This window comes from Hemitrygon akajei, chromosome 10 (genome assembly GCF_048418815.1).
Source record: "Hemitrygon akajei chromosome 10, sHemAka1.3, whole genome shotgun sequence".
NCBI lineage: Eukaryota > Metazoa > Chordata > Chondrichthyes > Myliobatiformes > Dasyatidae > Hemitrygon > Hemitrygon akajei.
The window spans coordinates 92,931,433-92,955,766 of record NC_133133.1 but is presented as its reverse complement, the minus strand read 5'-3'; the positions used below and the strand labels follow the sequence as shown (position 1 = coordinate 92,955,766).

Sequence of the window (24,334 nt, the reverse complement as noted above, 5' to 3'; positions counted from 1 at the left end):
TTCAACTTTTTTTCCAATGTCCCATACACTTGTTGTAGCAAAACTAATTACATACAATACTCAACTCAGTAAAAAATATGATATGCATCTAAATCACTATCTCAAAAAGCATTAATAATAGCTTTTAAAAAGTTCTTAAGTCCTGGCGGTAGAATTGTAAAGCCTAATGGCATTGGGGAGTATTGACCTCTTCATCCTGTCTGAGGAGCATTGCATCGATAGTAACCTGTCGCTGAAACTGCTTCTCTGTCTCTGGATGGTGCTATGTAGAGGATGTTCAGAGTTATCCATAATTGACCGTAGCCTACTCAGCGCCCTTCGCTCAGCTACCGATGTTAAACTCTCCAGTACTTTGCCCACGACAGAGCCCGCCTTCCTTACCAGCTTATTAAGACGTGAGGCGTCCCTCTTCTTAATGCTTCCTCCCCAACACGCCACCACAAAGAAGAGGGCGCTCTCCACAACTGACCTATAGAACATCTTCAGCATCTCACTACAGACATTGAATGACGCCAACCTTCTTAGGAAGTACAGTCGACTCTGTGCCTTCCTGCATAAGGCATCTGTGTTGGCAGTCCAGTCTAGCTTCTCGTCTAACTGTACTCCCAGATACTTGTAGGTCTTAACCTGCTCCACACATTCTCCATTAATGATCACTGGCTCCATATGAGGCCTAGATCTCCTAAAGTCCACCACCATCTCCTTGGTCTTGGTGATATTGAGACGCAGGTAGTTTGAGTTGCACCATATCACAAAGTCCTGTATCAGTTTCCTATACTCCTCCTCCTGTCCATTCCTGCCACACCCCACTATGGCCGTGTCATCAGCGAACTTCTGCACATGGCAGGACTCCGAGTTATATTGGAAGTCTGATGTGTACAGGGTGAACAGGACCGGAGAGAGTACGGTTCCCTGCGGCGCTCCTGTGCTGATGAGCTTAATGATACACTGAGAGATCACTTAGTTTATGGAATCTTACAAGAAAACATTCAAAAACAGCTCCTAACTGAAGCACAACTCATATTTTAAAGAGCAATTGAAATCGCTGTATCAGTGGAAACAGCCAGAGACAGACCTGAGTTGCAGTCTGGAATGAAAGTGAGCATGAACAAAATTGCAATGCCTGGCTGACCAAATTGCATTACCATTGTGGCAGGGGCTCACATACCCCAGGTAATGCAGGCTTAAAGGTGAAACTTGCAGAAAATGCTACAAAGTAGGGCACGTACAAAGTGCATGTCAGGTAGTCGTAAATAAGTAGACTGCACAGGGAAGAGAAAAAGATAAAAGTCAAGTTATAATTTCAGAAAGACCGCTAATCTGCATGCTATTGATGAAAAATCTGATAATGATGAGAACAGCCCTGAGATTTACAGTGTGAAAACTAACAGTAGACAAGCAATATGGCTAATACCAGAAGTGAACAGTAAAGTAATTAAAATGGAGCTGGACAATGGCTCAGCTGTTTCAGTCATTCCACAAAATAAGGTTGAATGGCTTTTCAACGCCACTTAACTGAAGCCTGCAGATATACAACTAAGAACTTATAGTGGAGAAAAGACTCTTGTGGGAATGACATTTGTAACAGTGAAGTACAACAACCAACAAGCCACATTGGACTTGCATGTGATATAAACAGCAGGGTCAGCACTGTGGAGATGTGAGTGGCTAAGACAGCAACAACTTAATTGGCGATTCAGCCACTATTTACATGCCACATCCCCTGCAACAGAGTCAATTGAAAGCAAATTCAGAAAGATACTGGATGATGCCAAACAGTGTTTAGGGATGGCATTGGAAAAATTCAAACACATCAAGGGGAAAATGCTGTTAAATGAAAATGCCACACCAAAGTTTTATAAAGACGGTCTGGTTCTTTATACCACCCATGATAAAGTAGCCAGTGAGCTAGATTGCCCAAGGCTGAGTGGAGCCCATGGACGATGTCAGTAGGTAAGAAGAATCAGTCTGTCAGGATCAGTGGTGATCACCATCAATACAGTACTGAAAATAGGTCAATGCCCTCTGCTCAGATACAGAACAACTTTGCAAACTTTTGTGGAGGGTAACACTTCAGCTAAGGCACACCCACAGGTGGAGTTGGAAGAAGAGTCCCGAGTGATTCTCACCATAAACACTCACAAAGGGCTTTCTCATTATAGTACGCTTATTTTTGGAGTGGCATCTGCACTTTCACTCTGGCAAGAAGCTATGGGCCAGGTGCTGCAAGGCTGTTTTAGGCACCTGGATGACACCATTGTTACCAGTAAGGATGACAAGGAACATCTGCAAAATCTTAAGCCAGTGTACAAAAGATTAGAAGATTATGAGCTCAGAGCATGACCAACAAGTGTGAATTCTTTAAACCAAGCATCATTTATTGTGGTCGCAGCATCGACCCAGAAGAATTACTCAATTGTGCTGAGAAAATTCAAGCAGTCTGAGGTGGCTTTCCAAAAGGTAAGGGAAGTGGTGACGTTAGGCACTGTGCTCACACATTATGATTCACACCATCCAGTGCTTGGCCATGATGTCTCGCCTTATGGTCATGTCATGTTTCTGAGTGATGGAAGTGAACGCCCCAAAGACTTTGCATCATATTCCCTTTCCGCTGCAGAGAAAAATTACGCACAAATTGACAAAGAGGTCTTGAATCTGGTTTGGGTGTAAAATGTTTCAACTAGTACTTGTATGGGAGGGAGCACTAACAGCAACAACCCAGTTGTAGAGATGGGCTCTGTTTCTTGGAGGACACAATTACAACAGGACACCTAATCAAGGAAATGCTGACAGATTGTCCCATTTACCCTTGGAAAAGGAAATACCTGAAAAATCTACAAAAGATGACATTCCTCTTGACGTATTCTCCCTAACAGAACTTGAAAGTCTGCCTATTATGGAAGAAGTGATTCAAAGGGAAACCAAAAAAGACCCTACAGTGTCTCAGATCTATATGGCAACCTAAAATGGATGGAGTGTGCACAGAAAATCCACCTCCCCTGTTTTTACCAGTGCCAGCATGAACTTGCCCTTGACAGAGGTGCCTTACGTGGGGATTGAGAGTTGTATCATCTATGATAAGAGCTAAGTGTTAGAGGAGCTACATGCCAGTCATCTAGGCGTGGTCAAAATGAAAGCATTGTCTTGAAGCTTTGCCTGGTGGCCTGGGATAGATCAGCAGATTGAGCAGCTTGCCAAGCACTCCTTGAGATACCAACATGTCCAGATGATGCCAAGAGCATTTTGGAAAAGAAAGGAGTTGAAAGGTGTCCAAAGCTGTCAGACCACTTCCTGGTCCCAGAGACAACTCCTACAACCACCGCAGAGGAAGCCCCAGAGCCTGAGATTGTTTTGTAGCCACATGTCTCACTTGCCAAGAAGAGTGACTCCCCTACTCTTGTCAGGAAAGATGTTATCCCACAAGAGTAAGAAATCCTTCACTGCGATTAAACCTATGGGCCTGAATGGGAAAATTTAAAATTAACTATGCTGTGGATGTCTTTATAGAGTGTTGTAAAAACAAGCCTGAAGGCTTTGTGTGTCAATGCGAGGAGCATTCGTAACAAGATGGATGAATTGAATGTGCAGATAGTTATTAATGAATATGATATAGTTGGAATCACAGAGACATGGCTCCAAGGTGACCAAGGATGGGAGCTCAACATCCAGGGATATTCAATATTCAGGAGGGATAGACAGGAAAGAAAAGGAGGTGGGGTAGCATTGCTGGTTAGAGAGGAGATTAACGCAATAGAAAGGAAGGACATTAGCCTGGAGGATGTGGAATCGATATGGGTAGAGCTGCATAACACTAAGGGGCAGAAAACGCTGGTGGGAGTTGTGTACAGGCCACCTAACAGTAGTAGTGAGGTTGGGGATGGCATTAAACAGGAAATTAGAAATGCGTGCAATAAAGGAACAGTAATTATAATGGGTGACTTCAATCTACATATAGATTGGGTGAACCAAATTGGTAAGGGTGCTGAGGAAGAGGATTTCTTGGAATGTATGCGGGATGGTTTTCTGAACCAACATGTCGAGGAACCAACTAGAGAGCAGGACATTCTAGATTGGGTATTGAGCAATGAGGAAGGGTTAGTTAGCAATCTTGTTGTGCGAGGCCCCTTGGGTAAGAGTGACCATAATATGGTGGAATTCTTCATTAAGATGGAGAGTGACATAGTTAATTCAGAAACAAAGGTTCTGAACTTAAAGAAGGGGAACTTTGAAGGTATGAGACATGAATTAGCTAAGATAGACTGGCAAATGATACTTAAAGGGTTGACGGTGGATATGCAATGGCAAGCATTTAAAGATCGCATGGATGAACTACAACAATTGTTCATCCCAGTTTGGCAAAAGAATAAACCAGGGAAGGTAGTGCACCCGTGGCTGACAAGGGAAATTAGGGATAGTATCAAGTCCAAAGAAGAAACATATAAACTAGCAAAGAAAAGCAGCACACCAGAGGACTGGGAGAAATTCAGAGACTAGCAGAGGAGGACAAAGGGCTTAAGTAGGAAAGGGAAAAAAGATTATGAGAGAAAGCTGGCAGGGAACATAAAAACTGACTGTAAAAGCTTTTATAGATATGTGAAAAGAAAAAGATTGGTCAAGACAAATGTAGGTCCCTTACAGTCAGAAACAGGTGAATTGATCATAGGGAACAAAGACATGGCAGACCAATTGAATAACTACTTTGATTCTGTCTTCACTAAGGAGGATATAAATAATCTTCCGGAAATAGTAAGGGACCGAGGGTCTAATGAGATGGAGGAACTGAGGGAAATACATGTTAGTAAGGAAGTGGTATTAGTAAATTGACGGGATTAAAGGCAGATAAATCCCTAGGGCCAGATGGTCTGCATCCCAGAGTGCTTAAGGAAGTAGCCCAAGAAATAGTGGATGCATTGTAATAATTTTTCAAAACTCCTTAGATTCTGGATTAGTTCCTGAGGATTGGAGGGTGGCTAATGTAACCCCACTTTTTGAAAAAGGAGGGAGAGAGAAACCGAGGAATTATAGACCGGTTAGTCTGGCATCAGTGGTGGGGAAAATGCTAGAGTCGGTTATCAAAGATGTGATAACAGCACGTTTGGAAAGAGGTGAAATCATTGGACAAAGTCAGCATGGATTTGTGAAAGGAAAATCATGTCTGACGAATCTTATAGAATTTTGTGAAGATGTAACTAGTAGAGTGGATAGGGGAGAGCCAGTGGATGTGGTATATTTAGATTTTCAAAAGGCTTTTGACAAGGTCCCACACAGGAGATTAGTGTGCAAACTTAAAGCACACGATATTGGGGGTATGGTATTGATGTGGATAGAGAATTGGTTGGCAGACAGGAAGCAAAGAGTGGGAGTAAACGGGACCTTTTCAGAATGGCAGGCAGTGACTAGTGGGGTACCGCAAGGCTCAGTGCTGGGACTCCAGTTGTTTACAATATATATTAATGATTTAGATGAGGGAATTAAATACAGCATCTCCAAGTTTGCGGATGACACAAAGCTGGGCGGTAGTGTTAGCTGTGAGGAGGATGCTAAGAGGATGCAGGGTGACTTGGATAGGTTAGGTGAGTAGGCAAATTCATGGCAGATGCAATTTAATGTGGATAAATGTGAGGTTATCCACTTTGGTTGCAAGAACAGGAAAACAGATTATTATCTGAACGGTGGCCGATTAGGAAAAGGGGAGATGCAACGAGACCTGGGTGTCATTGTACACCAGTCATTGAAGGTGGGCATGCAGGTACAGCAGGCGGTGAAAAAGGCAAATGGTATGTTGGCATTCATAGCAAAATGATTTGAGTACAGGAGCAGGGAGGTTCTATTGCAGTTGTACAAGGCCTTGGTGAGACCGCACCTAGAATATTGTGTGCAGTTTTGGTCCCCTAATCTGAGGAAAGACATTCTTGCCATAGAGGGAGTATAGAGAAGGTTCACCAGATTGATTCCTGGGATGGCAGGACTTTCATATGAAGAAAGATTGGATCGACTAGGCTTATACTCACTGGAATTTAGAAGACTGAGGGGGATCTTATTGAAACGTATAAGATTCTAAAGGGATTGGACAGGCTAGATGCAGGAAGATTGTTTCCGATGTTGGGGAAGTCCAGAACGAGGGGTCACAGTTTAAGGATAAAGGGGAAGCCTTTTAGGACCGAGATGAGGAAAAACTTCTTCACACAGAGAGTGGTGAATCTGTGGAATTCTCTGCCACAGGGAACAGTTGAGGCCGGTTCATTGGCTATATTTAAGAGGAAGTTAGATATGGCCCTTGTGGCTAAAGGGATCAGGGGGCATGGAGAGAAGGCAGGTACAGGGTTCTGTGTTGGATGATCAGCCATGATCATACTGAATGGCGGTGAAGGCTCGAAGGGCCGAATGGCCTACTCCTGCACTTATTTTCTATGTTTCTATGTTTCTATAGGTCATAGTTGTGTTATATGCTATACTGTGCTTATCGCTGAGATGCATTCTATATCTCTGGTCCTCCAGTGTAGTAATCTCTGGATTGATGCCTATGTCATGTGCTATTGAGGGTAGGAATATGATGATGTGGCAAATGAATGCATAGCCGAAGAACTGGTGCAGGGGGCAGGGGTTAAGATTTCTGGATCCTTAGGATCTCTTCTGGGGAAGATATGACCTGTGCAAAAGGAACGGGTTACAACTGAACCCGAGGGGGACCAATATCCTTACGCACAGATTTGCTAGAACTGTTGGGGATGCTTTAATCTAATTTGGCAGGAGGATGGGAAAATGTGTGATAGGGCTGACTATAGGGCAGTTGGTATACAAGCAGAAGCAATGTGTAGCGAGACTGTCAGGAAGGACAGGCAAATGATAGGGCAAAATTGTAGTGTAACAGGGGGACAAAATCAAAAATGATGAAGAAAACAGGACTGAAGGTGTAGTTGAATGCACATGGTATATGGAATAAGATAGATAACCTTGTAGTGCAGTGAGAGATTGGCTAGAGTTTCTGGGAGAAATTCGGAAGGCACAGGATGGATTCCATAAGACCATAAGATATAGGAGCAGAATTAGGTCCATTGAGTCTTCTCCACCATTCACTCATGGCTGATCCTTTTTTTCCTCTCCTCAGCTCCACTCCCTGGCCTTCTTGAATTAACCTTTGATGCCACATCTAATTAAGAACCCATCTATCTCTACCTTAAATACAACCAACAATCTGGCCTCCACGGTTGCCTGGGATATCAAATTCCACAAATTCACCACCCACTGGCTAAAGAAATTTATCTGCATCTTTGTTTTAAATGGACACTCCACCATGCCTTCTTGTCCTGGACTCCCCCACCATGGGAAACATCCTTTCCACATCTACTCTGTCTAGGCCTTTCAACATTCGAAAAGTTTCAGTGTGACCCCCCCCACCCCCCATCCTTCTAAATTCCAGTGAGTACAGACCCAGAGCTATCAAATGCTCCTTGGATAATAAACACAAATCATGAAAACAATAGAAGAAAGCAACAAGATTCCGAACCAAAATGAGTCCTTAGATCAGAATCATGGAGCAGCCTGGTCTAGGCCCAGTGCCTCGGTATTTGGTGGTGAATGATGACTTTAATAATAGACTGCAAAATAACAAGTGCAAAGGGGCCACAAAACAAGAGAAAACAAAAACTGAACACATTAAGCTCAAGGTAAACGTTACGCAGGGAGAGTGAACGTTAAGAGCAACTAGTTGAGGCCAGCTGATTTGATGAGTGAACAAGGACAGTGGATGAGAACTGGGGTTAAATAGACTACGGGTGATGAGTCCTATTAGCTGGGTGGAGTCTGAGAGGTGCCTGTGTGTGCAGACTGGGAGGTGTCAGAGGGAGCAGGTTTGACACAAGATCAGCATTGAACTTGGGTCGCTGAAGCTGACAGGCACCAGTCCTACCTACTGCACCACTCTTAAATGAATTCTTCACCAAAGTAAGTGGTGAATCTTTATAACCATGCTCTTTCTTTAGACTCTGAGGAACCAACTATCAGGCATGGTAACTGGCAGTTCTCAGAAATGAGGTTAGCAGTTTTGCACAAAGTGTCCAGGTTCTGGAAAGTATTGGAAAGAGAGTGATCAAAAAAGAGTCAATTAGAATATTCCAAACAAAGCTGGTAGATAACAGAAAGGAAATAATTTGCAGGGCTCAGGAGAGTAGGGCTAGCTGGATTTTTATTTTATCTATCTATCTATCTATTTATTTATTAATACAGGTCCTTCTGGCCCTTCAAGTCACACCTCTCCAGCAATCCCGCAAACCCAATTAACCCTAACCTAATCACAAGAGACTTTACAATGACCAATTGACTTCCTCGGTATGTCTTTGGACTGTGGGAGGAAATCGGAGCATTTGGGGAAAACCCATGCATTCCATGTGGAGGACATAGGGACTCCTTACAGAGGACGCAGGAATTGAACTCCAAACTCCAGAACACCCAAAGCGGTACAGTATCGTGTTAACTGCTATGCTACCATGGCACCCACACATATTGAAATACGGCCTTGACAAACTGAATGGACTCTTTGCATGCTGTTGATCATCTGTGTGGGTGAACCAAATGTTGCTGTCAGCCATGTAGTGATTAAGTAGGTGTCTGCAATGTACTCCCACAAATCAGAAGAAATCTGGACATTCCCCACACTGTGAAGTAACATTAAAGTTTCCACATACCACTATCCCACAAGCATTGAGGAGGAGCTTTTGGTCTAATGCTTTGGGAATTTTACCGAGGGGCCTGTATTGGCCAGGATTTCATCAAGAACTCTTGTGCATATTTTAAATTCTTTTTTTGATATTTTTAATTGCCATTGGTACTACACGTGAATCAGGGAGAAGTTCCAAACCCAGCACTTCACTTGTCCAGTACTTCCTCAGAACTACACTCACTGGCAGTGTCTCCAACATTGGACTCAAACTCTCAAAAATAAGCACACTGTCAACCAAACTAAAGGAAATTGACCAATGGTGAGATCTTTTTCCGTCTTGCTGATGACTTCTTTTATACTTACACAAGTTTCCGGTGAAACTTCATGATCTTATGAATCAGTAGTTCCTGGGTTGGAAGGTAGATCTTGGATTTCAGATGTGCTAGGTCCAATTCTTCATCAAAGTTACCAATCTCAGCTTGGAGAGACAAGGAATTACAATAAAAACAACAAAACAAATGAAATAAATGTAATTAGATCAACAAGTTAAACAGAGTTTGTTCTTTTTGTTTAAATATTGAGTAAAATACAGATTTCAGTGTATCAGGTCCTGCTGTTCAATTGGCTGCAGAGGTCCATATCAGCTGTCATATGCTATCATCCTAGCATAAAGTTACCTCTCCATGAATCTAAGTCATTAACATTTTTTTTTTCATTTTCATTCTCCATTTATTGTGGTTAATGGAAAGAACACTATTCTATCCTGCTGCCCTTGAGAGGATAGTGGAGAGAATCACTGGATGATGTCTTAGCACTGCCTGGTGGGGATTTAGATTCATTGTGAGGAAGGAACGGTAATCACTGTGAAAAGCAGGCTGGTGTGAGACTTGGAAGTGGAGCTGGGGATGGCGGTGTTGTGGTACTGACTGTGTTCCACTGGAGGAGAAAAAAACTCTTTCAGTGAGTTCGGACCACAGCTCTCTTTTTTATTAATAAATAACGTACATTATTTTACCCAATACTGCTTAGGCTGCACATAGAGCATTGTATGCAGTTCCACTCTCCACACTACAGGTAGGGTGTCATTGCACTGGAGAGCGTGCAGAATAGATTCAGCAGAATGCTGTTTGGATTGGAGGACCTTCATCATGGGAAGATTGGTTAGGCTGGGTTTTGTTTCCCCTGGAGTGAAGGATTCTGAGAGTTGACCTGATAGAAGTATAAAAGATTATGAGAGGCAAGTTCAGTTCAGTTTATTGTCATTTAGAAACCACAAATGCAATGCAGGTAAAAAATGAGAAAAAATTCCTCCAGAATGATATCGCAAAAGCACATGACAAAACAGACTACACCAGAAAATCCACATAACATTTGGCAATCCCAAATCCAGAGTCCGGAGAGGCTGCTGCGTATTAATATTGCACTACCATCTTAGCGCGTTCCCCGGAAAGGAGCTCCAAATCCACTAGACAAAACAAGACCAAAAACTAAAGCTACAAGACCTGCACAAAACCACATAGTTACAACATATAGTTATAACAATGCAAACAATAGCATAACTGATAAAAAAAACAGACCATGGGCATAGTAAAAATAGTCCAAAGATGTTAAAAGACTATAAGTTCGAAGGAAACCACCACACAGTTTCCACAAATCCTCAGGGTCCCGATAGACTCGTCATTCCACGCAGGCGGCAGAAGGGAATACCCCCGCTATGGCCTTCCACGGTGCCGCCGGACTCAGCCTCGCAGACGCAGCAAACAATGAAAGCTCCGTTGGACCCAGCCTCACAGACACAGCACACAGTGAAAGCACCCCGACCGCAGCGGACTCCGAGTCCATTGAACCACCGAGCCTCCGACCATCACCTCCGCCACAGCTTCTCCGAGCACCATCCTCTGCCGAGCGTATTAGGATGCCCCCGCCAACGGCCATCGGCAACGCGACCCCGAGGACTGGGGGCCTGTTCTTCTCAGCAGAGACCCGAACCTCACAACAGCAGCAGCAACGAAGAGGGCCTTCCTGGAGATTTCCAGATGTTCCTCCATGCTCCCACATCCGTTTTTTATCAGATTAGGATTGTGCATGGCACCCCGCTTAATAAATAACCGATATCAGCTCTGGAGTGGCTGCTGCAAGCTGCATCGCGCCACCATTTTGGCTAGTGTAGGGTAGCTAGTCAAAATCATTTTCCCTGGTTGCAAATGTCAAGTATCAGAGGGTATAGCTTTAAGCTTGGGGGGGAGGGGGTGGAGTTGGAATGGAGAAGTTTAAAAGAGATTTACAAGGCAAGTTTCTTTACAAAGAGAGGTAGGTGCATGGATCCTATCAGGTGAGGTGATAGAAGCAATGTTTAAGAGGCTTTTAGACAGTCAAATGAACAGGCAGAGAATGGGGAATATAGATCATATGCAGGCGGGTGGGATTAGTTTGGATAATAGTGGACAGTAAGGTCATGGGCCAAAAGGCCTGTTCCTGTGCTATACTATTCTATGTTCTATAGCAGTGCATCAAACCAAGGGAGCATAGGTTTAAGATAAGAGGAAGGAGTTTAACATACAGCTGATAGGTAAGACTTTTACATAGTGAGTGGTTGATATCTGAAGTGAGCTGCCAGATGAGATGGTGGAATCAGACTCAATTACTTTGTTTATGAGACATTTAGACTTTAGACCGCAAAACTCAGAAGGATGCAGTCCTAGTGTAGGCAACTGTGATTGGTGTACTATATGGGCATGACAAGGTAGACCGAAGGCCCTGTTTATGTGCTTTAGAACTCAATTACTTTAGATCCTCTGTTCATGAAGTTTCACTGCCAAATGCATTAGAGCTTCAGCTGTTCAACATCACAGGCCCATGTGGTTTCATTGTTGGTGTCTACTAAACAATCCCACCGCTTGTGAAAGCATTGTAACAGTCCTTCGTCCAGAATGTTCTTATGGGTCTCTGTCTGCCTCTGGCCAGAAGCTGTGTGGTACTGGCATGGAGAGAAGAATGCCACTTTGTCTGATACAGGGTATGTCTTTCTGTAAATTCAATGGCTTTGATCAAGTAACAGGCTGCCCTCCAGCATCCGGCGACGAGGAGGTTGACGGGGACTTGCTGAAGTATATAAAATTATAAGGGAAGTAGACAGGGTAAAAGTAGTAAAAATAACATTTTTCACATATTGGGGAGTGTATAGACCAAGTATCGACTCTATGTGTGTGTTAGTCAATCAAATCACAGGGTAACAATTTGTCTCATCTCAACTATATGGAAGACTTGGTGCCAAAATAAAATAAAATCACCAAAACTGGGGAGTTACTCTGGATGTTCGTTCTTCATAGTTCTTTTTCATTGTTAATAAAGAGATGCAGAAGAAGTTTATATAATACTGGGCTTGTATCACTTTGAGAATTATCCCACATGATTGATTGCTTTCAGTGTCTGTATTACAGCAATCCTCAAAGCTCACTGTTCCAGACATTCCCTGTCTCCCTGGGAGAAGCTGTCTCTCTGCGTGGTGGTAGGCACACGCTAGACAAATGACTCTGTGCCCAATAGAAATTATAACTTTTCTTAGCTCCAGTATCTTTCAGCACCACACAGGATGATGAGAGAGAGTTACTAAGACAACAATAGCTTTCAGTTCATCTTCTAATTCAGTGATAAAGTTATAGAGAGACAAAGGACATAAACAGGCCCTTCAGCCCATTGAGTCCATGCTGATCATTAAGAACCCATTTATATTAACTCCCATTTTATTTTCTCCCCATTTTCTCAACAACCACCCAACCCGCATACCCAGACTCACCACTTCACTTACTCATCAGGGACAGTTTATTGCAGCCAAATATCCTACTAACCTTCTGATTTTTAGGATGTGGGAGGAAATTCACGTGGTCAGAGGGAGGTTGTACAAACTTCACACAAACTGCATTGGGACTGAACCCATTTTCCTGCAGTTCTACCCACTGCATCAATGTGCTGTCTGAAGGGTTCCATTCTAGCTGAGCTCATAAACTTAGAACTGGGGCAATCAGAAAGTCTGAAACCCAGGCTAGGGACCTGAATTTTTTGCATCTAGACAATGATTGCTTCACTCAAGTAAAGCAAACAGGGTTTGCTCTGGGTGGAACATGAACTACATATAGATTGACATGAAAACCCTTGTATTTGGCATTGACGGGAATCTGGAACATTGACTTTGAGGAGTTTGAAAATAAATAATAACTTTGTTGAAATCATGTCAATGAGCCCAGACTGTCTTTAGAACACAGTGAGAAGCGAACCGTTTATTAAACTCCATGGGAGTGGATAATTATGATCATAACTCACTCTGGATGATGTGGGATAGTAACAGAGCAGCACTGTTGTCATTGCAGTGGAGTCTCCTGGCAACCAGGTCTCTTTTGACTTGCTGAGCAAACAGATATCTGTGAAAGTAATGGGATTGGTTAGAATCAGAGAAGTGTGTGCGTATGAGAGTGGGTACTCAATGCAAGCAAAGGCAGGAACAGGGCATGTCATAGCGAGCTGCAGAGTGGAAGAGATATATTCATTGTCTGCCAGTTTGATTCGAAGGTTTATGGGCTCGTGCTCCACGTAAGTACCAAAGCAAGGCTGATGCTCTTAGGAGTGAATTTACCATGTGCCTTCCTCTCGAGATCTCTCAGGTGATGAACTCGCCTTTTGTGTTGCCCCTAATGATAGGTCCCCATGTTAGAGGTAACAGTTGGAACCTGCTACATGGATATTCAGGAAACACCTGGAGATCCAGCCATGATAAATCTGGTAAGTCCTAGCTTTGTGATTTAGAGAGTGGTTCACTGTTGCAACTGCTATCACTCCAATGAGTTAATGAAACAAGATTCCCTCAGGAAGATATGAACAAAGGCACTGACCAGTGAAGAGTCTGGAAACTTTCACAAGACTCCTGACCAAGTTTAAATCTCAATCAACATCCTGCAATTACAACTACTTAGTCATTATCCTACTGTTGTTCATGCCTTAATTGGGTATGAATACTAAAGTATTAAAACATACGATTATTACAAATAGAAGCAAGCATGGGCCACTATTCTGCTCCTCTTCACTAACCATTTTCAAGTCTGTAAAAGCGCAAATTTAATTGTCATTCAACCATGAATACAGCCAAAAGAAGCAGTGTTCCTCTGGGCCAAGATGCAAATCACAGTAGCAACAGTCACACACAGCTGTGTGTATCACATAACTGTGTGAGTTACAAAAAAAGATCCAGCCCAAGTCTCTGAGTGTCATGGCCTGGAGATTGATGATACATTGATTTTCCTTCAAGCCATGTTTCTCCAAGAACAACCACTCAGCAGTTCCTCATCATTCACTATTACAGCTGCAGATGAACAAAATCCAACTTGTCTTTCACTGTGAATACTAGAGAACAGCATTGATGGGAGGGTTATCCCCCTACCCAGCATGGATTCAGTGTGTCTGCTCTTTCCCACACCACCTCTGGCTTCTTCAGCCCCAGGGGGATGCAACAGGTGACCCTGGAACCATGCAGCTTCCCCACCATCCGTCTCACCAGTGAATCAGACTGACCAATGTTCAGCAGGCTCTTGTGATCACCAAACGAAGGTCCAAGAAAATCATTCGCACCATTTGTTGCACGATGAATAGCTTCTGATGTGGTATAGCTGGCAGCAACACAGTGTACTTCAAGTCCATCTCCTCCATGATCAAGCAACTCGCTAGTGGGGTAAACCCGCAGCACTTGACATGTCTTGCAATCGTAAAAATAAAAGCATCAAATCATAGAATAATATAATACAGCAGTGGGCCCTTTGACCCACCAAATCCATGCCAACCCTCAAGCACTAACTCCATTTAATTCCCCATACCCATCAGCCACAGCCCCGCTCCAGATTCAACTACTAACCCCTTACACTAGGCACAATCTGCATCTATTAACCTACTAACCTGCTCACCTTTGAGATATGGGAGGAAAACAGAGACCAAGGGGGAAACATAAGTAGGGAGAACGTGCGAACTCTATATTCCAAGAACTGTATCCTGGGATCAAGATCAAACCCAGGAGCTCTGAGGCAGTGACTTTACCAGCTTATATTCTTCCTGGATTGAGGCATTCAGACCTGAACTTGACATTTCAATTACCATCTAAGAATGAATTCTACCAATTCAATGTCAACATTCTGAATAGTATTCGCTCCTTGTTATCTCCTTTATTTTTCCAAAAATTCCAACCTTACACTTTTCTACATTGATCATTTATTCCTGAGCTCTTTAGCTCTTTTAAATATTCTTGTAACTCAGCATTTCCTTTTCTCTTTCTGCTGAATTTCTTAAAAACCTAGCTGATTGGTGCCACCGAAACAACCTCTTACTCAACATCAGCAAAACTAAGGAGCTGACTTTGGATTACAGGAAACAGAAATCCTCAATAGGGGATTGGAAGTGGAGAAGGTGAATAACTTTAAACTCCTTGGTGTTACATCATCGGAGGATCTATCCTGGGACCAGCACGTCAGTGCCATCACAAGGAAGACACGACAGCACTTCTAATTTCTTAGAAATTTGAGCCGGTTAGGCATGCAGAAAAAAACTTCGATAAACTTCTGTAGATGCACAGTGGATAATATCCTAACTGGACTGATATGGAAACACCAATACCCAAAAATGAAAAGTCTACAGGAAATGGAGGCTACAGCCCATTTGAGTGCAGGTAAAACCCTCCCCAGCACTGAGCACATTTACATGGAACACTTCCTCAAGCAAAAGCATCCATCATCAAAGACTCTCACCATCCAGGCCATGCTCTCTTCTTGCCACTACCACAGGAACCTAAAGACACCCACCAACCAGATTCAGAAGCAGTTCTTGCCCTAGAAACATCAGGCTCCTGAACCAGTGAGGATAACTTTACTCACCACAACTCTGAACTATTGCACAACCTGTGGGCTCGCTTTCAAGGTCTCTGAATCTCATGTTCACAGTGTTATTTGTTTTTATTTGCACAATTTGTCATCTTTTGCACATTGGTCATTTCTCAGTCTTTGTTTATGTATAGTTTTTCATAAATTCTATAGTATCTCTTTATTTTTCTGTAAATGCCTACAAGAAAATGAATCTCAAGGTAGTATATGATTAACAATAAATTTATTTTGACTTTGACATTGAGTCCAGTTCTGTAGCTTCTAATCCGTAGGTACGTACAGTAGGAACTTTGCCTCAGGTGGCGAAGTGGGGTAGAAGATGCTTGTGGGGATGGGTTTGGTGGGATATTTTTAAAAGTAGTGAACAGCCTCTGCCTGGGCTTCTGCGTGCTAAGCAAAGGGACTTAAGGTCCTTATCAGCAGCTTGCATGTTTCTATATGCTCCATTTTGTGGAACCGGAGCCAGAATTTTCCTGGCTCAGTAAGGATGTTACAGTTTTTTCTCAAAGAGGTTATGAGGACATTTTTGAATCATTTCTTCTAACATACATGCCATGACTAAGCCCAGAGTGGAATGCCTTTTACAGGAGTCAGGCATGCCTAATTGAACTGACTGTAACTTGGGCCTCAGTGCTGCGGCTGTCTGTCTGAGCAGGCAATGATGTGGAAATGTTCAAAACTCTTTACTCTCTTTGCTATACAGAAGGTATGGTGAATGTCGTTGTTGATGTCTGCCTTCATTGAAAGGTGGCTGTGAGATGTGGTTTACAGTCAAAGGGTCCTACAGCAGGGAAACAAGCCATTCAGTCCATCAGGTCGGTGTAATCACCAAGCCACCATTATACTAATTCTTCACTAATCCATTTTATTCTCCCCACTTTTATATCAGCTCCTCCCTCCCCAGCCCCCCAGAGATCAGGGCCACTGGACTGTGAGGCAGAAATTCTATCAAAAGCACCACTGTGTTGTCCTTTCTCAAATTCTGCACTGAGTTACAATAAGAATCACATCAACATTCTTTGCATGAATTAGAGATGCCACTACACTTTCCAAAGCTTTAAGCATCTGAATAAACCAGTCAAAAAGATCGTACTGAAAGGAAGTGACCTGGTGATTGGAGAGGAGGTCCATAGCTATGGTTTACATAGTGACCTGGTGATTGGAGAGGAGGTCCATGGCTAAGGTTTACACAGTGACCTGGTGATTGGAGAGGAGGTCCATGGCTAAGGTTTACACAGTGACCTGGTGATTGGAAGTTTGTCTGATACTGAGACACTTAACAAATTTCTACAGATGTACTGTTGAAAGTATTCTGACTGGTTAGGTGCTCATTAAGGCAACAACTGCCATCAAGATCCCCACTACCTGCGTAATGCCATCGTTTTGCAGCTTTTTCAGCAGGAGGTACAGAATCTGAGGTGTCCCAGCTACCCAACAGCTTCAAGAACAGCTACTTCCCTTTAACCAATTGGCTCTTTAGTCACCCAGCACAACCTAATCTCTACAGTTCAGCAATGCCATGACCATTTTGATCATTTTACACTGAGTCTCTTTTTGTACCATTTATTTCTATATATGCTTTTTGTAATTTACATAATTTTTATGCACTGCACTGATTCCGCACAACAAGTTTCACAACATATGTCAGTAATGATGAATCTGATTCTGATTCTAATCATATGATGCCCTGTGCCTGTGATGCAGTTGTAAGTAAATTTGTCATTTAACCTCTGATACATGTATTTGTGCAAATAGCAGTAAACTTGACATTGACTTTGATTTTGAGTTAATACTTCAGATCAAAGACCTGAATTCAGGACTTTGACCCTGACTGGGAATCTGAAAGATGGGATTATTCTACCTTTTCCATCAGTGTTGGAAAAGGTAGAATAACCCCAGGTCCTAAATGCTGGGAAAAGAATGGAGGGGGTGGCGAGAATAAGAAGGAAGATCTGTGGTGGAGAGGGAGTCATAGTGCTGCTGCCATCTCATAGCTCACTGACCTTGGGTGCTGTCTGTGTGGAGTTTGCACGTTCTCCCTGTGGCACGTAGGTTTCCTCCAGGTGCTCCGGTATCCTCCAACATGCCAAAGCAATGCTGGCGGATTATTTGGCTGCTGTAAGTCACCTCCAGTGTGGGTGGATGGCAGGAGAAGCAGTGGGATCAGTAGATAATAGGCATGCGACAGAACGTTACACAGAAAATCAAGAATAAGGCAGTACAAGCCCTTTGGCCCAAGAATATTGTGTCGATCTTTTAACCTACTCCAAGAGCAATCCAACCTTTTCTTTCCACTTAGTCCCCAGGTTTCTTTCATCCCTGTGCTGGTCTAAGAGTCTCTTAAATCTCCAGACTGTATCTGCCTTGACCACCACCCCTGACCGTGCATTCCACATGCTCATCACTCTCAGTGCAAAAATGCCCATAGCACTGTACAAAAATCTTAGGCACATACATACACTAGGGCACTTATTACTTTTGCACAGTACTGTAGTAATTTTATGTATTGCATAGTACTGCTGCCACAAAAAAAACTAACTTCATGGTATATGTGACTGATAATAATAAACCTGAATCTGATGTGAGTCTCTGTTGTGGACTGAGAGTGGGAAGAGGGCAGGGAGAGGGGAATCATGGTTGGGAAAAGGGGAAGGGAGAAGGGAAGGAGTGGGAAGCACCAGGAAAAATTTCTGTAATGATCAATAAACCAATTATTTGGAATCAAATGACCTTGCCTGGTGTCTGCACCCAAACCAACCCCATCCCTCCCCTGACACTCCTTCTCTGCCACCTGTCCCACACTCCTCCTGTGGTGCTCCACCCTCACCATTCCTTACATCCTTTGCTCCCACCTCTCCAATTTGACAAATTCATGACCATGCAAGTGTCTTAGACACCCTAGCTACGAATATATATGTGTGTGTCCAAGACTTCTGTACAGTGCTATACCTCTAATATACCTCCTATACTTTCCTCTTATTATGCCCTCTCGTAGTAGCCATTTCCACCCTGGGAAAAGCTCTCTATATATGCCCCTTATTATCTGTACACCTCTATTGTCACCTCCCATTCTCCATCATTCCAAAGAGAAAAGTGTAAGCTCACTCAACCTATCCTCATATGACATGCTTCGTAACCCAGGCAACATCCTAATAAATCTCCTCTGTACCTCCCTAAAGCTTCCATATCCTTCCTATATCAAGGCAACTCTATCTGAGCACTGTGCTCCAAGTGAACAGGGAAACATGTGGGGGTGAGAGACTCATGGGAATGATCAGAAAACCAGCATAGACGATGAGCCTGATGGCTACCTGTTATGAAATGTATTTGACGTTAAATGGTGCACGGTCTTTCATTTTAATGGCCCAGGGAAGGTGTAAGTGCAGAATAATTGTCTGGAATTACCAAAGGAAGTGAAAAGAAACACTGGGAATCTGGGAGAAAAACACAAACTGTCAGTTGTCTGCAAAAATCAAACTCTTTGCTGAGTCCGTAAAGCTATAACCACACACTGTGAGATCTCCTGTTTGTTTCATAGGTTTATAACAAAGTCTGTGAGAGAGGAAATTTGAGGCAGACTGACTGTGAGTGAGATGGAGAATGAGTGACCATTTTGGGGGAATTGTTTAGAGAGAAATGAAATTGGGAGAAGAGAGTTAGAATGGGTAAAGGTTTTGAGCTGAGGCATAGGAAAGATTTGCGATGAAGGGATGTTTGCTTAGCTCACCTCCAGACTAGACATGGACCACACAAACTGAGAGGTCCTCAGGGAGGGATGTGAAGAAAAAGAAATTACAAAGTCCGTGCAAAGGGATTGACAGCAAAGGCTTTGTTCCTCCTAATATCCAATTGGTGGGAATTTCTTCTAGTCGAGGAAAGGACTCTAATGAAGGCCACAATAATGTCATCGAGAGAGCTGATGGTGAAGCTGTTCCAGAAGACCCGGATTCCAACACTGATTTGAGGCAACTTGTGTTGACCTGTGTATCTGCAGTAATGGATTCCACTGGAGATGTGTGCTCTTCCTGCTGATACTCATAGATGCAAGTGTTTTATTGTTCAGTGAAACAGCTGTACAAAATATTTCCCAAATTGTCAGTCACAAGAAGTAAAGTTCAATTACTTGATCTTTGGTTGTGGGGTGTTTGGGTTGTACCTCACTTGTTTGGAAAAGGACAGCAGTGGGTATCATTTCTTAAGGAACAGTGAACAGTTACGATGACAGAGAACATTTATTTGACTGTATAATCCATGGATTATATGATACAGAACTACCTAAACAGTCCCCCACATCTGTTTTTCTTAGTTAAATTCATAAACCCAGTGGCCACTTTATTATACCTGCTCATTAATGCAAATATCAATCAATCATGTGGCAGCAACTCAATGCATTAAAGCATGTAGACATGGTCAAGATTTTCAGCTGTTGTTCAGACCATACTTCACAATGGGAAAGAAATGTGATCTAACTGAATTTGACCGTACATACACTCAGTGGCCACTTTATTAGGTTCAGGAGGAAAAATTGGAAACTTGCATTCGTAAATCTCTTAAAGACTACTAAATACACTTGAAATGGAGTCTGAGTTTATGAACAGCAAGGCCCAGCCAACAGCAGTGAAATAAAAGACCAGTTAATCTTTGCTTGTTATGTTGGCCTCCTCCCTAACCACTGTACTGGAGACTCACTCTTGATGATGTGCCTAAGGCTTTTGTATCAAGGTAAGGAAGTTCCAATTGACCTATGGCTCACACCAGGGCCAGGAAATGTGATGATTTATAGGCACAAGAAGCTAAACGGGTTCTGAAGACCAAAAGCCCAAATGAAACCATATACTAAACAAAGGAAATTGAGACAACAGAAATAAAATGAACAGAGTGTGTGTGTGTGTGTGTGTGTGTGTGTGTGTGTGTGTGTGTGTGTGTGTGTGTGTGTGTGTGTGTGTGTGTGTGTGTGTGTGTGTGTGTGTGTATTGTTATGTGGAAGGCAGGATTAATTAATTTCTGCATTCTGTCATTTTCCATCTCAGAAGCCAAATTCTGAAATGTAATGGGCATTTTAATTCACCATGCTAGTAATCTTAGCATCGTTACTATGAGGTCTAGAAACTTGGGAAGCAGGAGCTCAACCCTTTGCCTGTTTGACTATTCAATGTCTTTGGATGATCCTCTATCACTTTGCTATATGTCCATTCTCTCCCCATGTCTTTTGCTACTTTTTATGATGTTAACTTTTATATGCATTCACCTCCTTGTTAAGTACATTCAACCACTTAGCCTCTATAATGGATTCTACACATCTTTTGCATAATGAAATGTCCTCTCCTTTCAATTCTAATTATACTGAAGTGGTGACCGCTGGATCGCTATCCCGAAAGGCAGACATAATATCCTCCATGCATCCAGCTGATCCAGTCCTATCCGAATTCTGTATTTTTAAATGAGATTCGATTTTATTTTCCAGCCCTCTGAGTACAGACCAAGTTGGCTCAATGTTTCCTCAGAAGGCAGTGAATCTGTCTGGTGAACCAACAGCTCTCTCAGTCTATGGTGAATCAAAACTGCTTTCCTTTGAGTGTTGAGACAGACTAGTCTGCTGTTCCCATGCCCTATTGTGATAATTATAGATAACTGGCAACTTGAAAGTTCTGAATTAAAGATCAGAAGGCCATAAGCATGCTTTTAGTCATTGAAATATATTTAAATGTGAAATACCCTTAGAGAGTAAGACCATATATTTTGGATATATACCTCAAGAATGGTTGAAAAGAGTTAAATATTTAATGAATATACTGTTGGTGGCTGGTAAAAAGACTTTTACTAGGAAATGGTTATCACAGGAGAGCCCAACTTTAAATACATGGATGGAAATTACAATGGACATTTACAAAATGGAGAAGATAACAGCATCTGTTAATCATAAGCTGGAACAATTTGATTCATACTTGGGAAAATGGTTTAACTACATATTGCCTCATAGGCCTGATTTTATTCTCACAAATCAATGAATTTGTTGTAAAAAAAATAGATCACTCCCTACTTGTACATAGTTTTTTCCTTTTGCTTGTTTTTTTTCCCACTCTTTTCTATAAGTGTATACCTCAGATAAATACTTTGTGGAGATTTGTGATATATATGATTATATGATATATATGTACAATGTCTGAAGTACAATTTATGAAATGTTTGTTTGATGATGAACTTCAATAAAAAAATAAATTACAAAAAAAAGAAACATAATGGTGTTATCCTTTCTGGGATATTAGTCATGCTGACTAGCCTATGGGAAGTGTAGACCACATGTACCTCATCTATACTTGTCTTAATATATCAGAGTCCTTTGCAAATTGGGCTCAAAGTATTCATATAGCCAATGCCCCCAAACTATCATCCATTGCTTTAATCTTTTGCAAGGGAACAGATAGTGGGCAGTGGGAGCAATGTCAAAGTGACTGAATCTTAAGAGTGAAAAGAGGCATTGAAGAATTTTCTGCAGAAATTATTACCTAAGGGGAAGTCTGGAATGAGGGGACATAGTTTCAAAATAAAGAACTGGTCATTTAAAATAGGGGTAAGTCAAAATTTCTTCTCACGGGGTTGGTGAATCTTTGTAATTTCTTATCCAGAGGGTATTGGAGGTTGGATTATTAAATGCATTTAAGGTGGTGGTACATACACTCTTGACAGATCAGAGAATTGAAGGCTATGCAGAATTGAGGTCTGAGGCAGATATTGAGGGCCTGAGTGATTCAAACCTGCTCCTATTTTTTGTGTTCCACTGTTCCAGCTTTCCTTGACCTACTGTGTGACCTTCCCAGAAGCCCCAAGGGGGTCCGAATCTGACCGCATTTGAATACTTCAAACATTCTGATCTGGTCATTCAAAACTTTATGAAACTATCATCTCAGAGATCAGGCGATAGTCTGTACCCACCTTGTCAGTTCCTCCTTCAGCTGGCTGGGGTCTGGTGGGAAGAACTTCACTACAAACTGGAACAGAACATTCTTCTCACCTATTCAAAAGAAAAGAGAGACACTAAAGACTGCTGATGCTGGTATCTGGAGCAAAAAAAAGGGAACTTGTGGTTCCATTATCCAATGGCATGAATTTTCCAACCTCCCGAAGTTTGTATTGAGTGCAAGATTTAGTCTACTATGTTCCACAGTTACAGTAACTGTGGTTTGGTTTTCAGTTATAAAATGACACCTGTTCCCTTGTATACTGGGCCTTCGTACTTTAGATTCTGGACTCAAATCTACGGTGGGAGTTTGCTCTTTTTATCACCAAAAACAGAAAATGCTGCAAACACTCATCAGATCAGATAGAATCTGTGGAGGGAGGGAGTTAGTAATTTTTCTTAGCTGTATGCAAATACATCTCAGTTATCTCCAGATACTTGTTTCTGAGCCCATTGGCAAAAGCAAGAGATCCTCACCAGTGTCACATGTGACAATCAAAATAATGGCCATTTACATTAGAGTGGATTGTAAAGTAGAGGGATTTGTGTCTCCACTGCTCTTCTCATGTCATGTGACAGACAGGCACACTGAAAGCAGGCATGCACACAATTAACTAACACAGAATCTGCTTCTTTATGTTCATGGGATTTCCAAACCAGTTACATTTTCAATAAGAACAAATCTTAATTTAATTGAAGGTGCATTGAATTCTATCTAGGATAGGCCTGTTTAGAACAGAAGCCAGGAGTGGCTCCACCCAACTAAAGCAGTCATTGCATATCATAGGTTAGGGAGTGAACCCCTTTAATTCAACTCTGAGGAGTGAAGGCCAAGCAGAGAGGTGGAGGGAGCTTAATGAACATCCAGCCTGACCATCCTAAACCTGAAGTTACTGGTGTTGATAACGACACTGCCTTGGTTACAGTGATCTCTGCAGGGCTATAATGACTACGCTGGGTGAGTGAATCAACTTCCGTGCCACCCTCTCTCACTGTAAAAGCAAACTCAGGTGAATCTGGTGGTGAAGTCTGCTGGGACACCATGATGTCTCAGGTCAGGCCAGCGTCGCTGCTTTTCCCTTGCACTTCTTCGATGTGCTGACCTGATGAAGTTATCTGGTCAGATGGCATGAAAAACAAAGGTCTTCACTGTACCGCTGTGCATGGAACAATAATAAACTGATTTAATTTACCAAGTTTAATTCGAAAGAACAGAAAGCTCAGTCAAGAAATAGACAAGGAATTACCCGAGGCTCATGTCAGTCACGTCCTTTGTTGGATGTACTGTACGTAGTACAGCTCAGGAACAGAGCCCTCAGCCCTTGATGGCTGTACCAATCTAGTTAATCCCACAAGATGCCTGTGATCCATATCCCTTCATTCTCTGCCAGTTCATGTGGATCCCCTAAGTGCTCCTTAAATGTTGCTACATATCTACTTCCACTACATCTCTTGTCAGCATGTTCCACGCACCTACCACTTTCTGTACAACATCTTCAAACTTCCCTCCTCTCATTCTAAAGTTATGCCCTCTAGTATTTGACATTGCATGGGTTAGACAGTTACACTGAAACGAGCAAACGCTCAGTCAGAAACTGCTGGAAACACTCAGCAGGTCAGGTTGAAGAAAGAAGTGGAGATAATGTTTCAGCTTAACATCGTTACGACAGAACGAAAAAGGCTAAATTCAAAGCAAATACTAAGGCAGGAGAACTAGGGTAAAGGAAGAAGGAAAAAGGAGGGCAAAAGTGAAGGCAAGCACATTCACTGCCTCAGTGCCAGCCTCCTACCCCAGTACACCTT

General features: G+C 42.4%; 1 protein-coding gene across 1 annotated transcript in view; it reads right to left on the bottom strand.

Annotated features, from left to right (window-relative positions):
* LOC140734005 (FERM domain-containing protein 7-like) overlaps positions 1-24,334 on the bottom strand; it is a 78,806-nt gene that overhangs the window by 18,385 nt on the left and 36,087 nt on the right. Inside the window, exons 5-7 of the mRNA XM_073057584.1 lie at positions 22,507-22,585; positions 12,980-13,077; positions 9,023-9,137 (exon numbers count right to left, since the gene is read on the bottom strand). Coding sequence (XP_072913685.1) covers positions 9,023-9,137; positions 12,980-13,077; positions 22,507-22,585 — 292 coding nt within the window. The remainder of the gene's footprint in view (positions 1-9,022; positions 9,138-12,979; positions 13,078-22,506; positions 22,586-24,334) is intronic.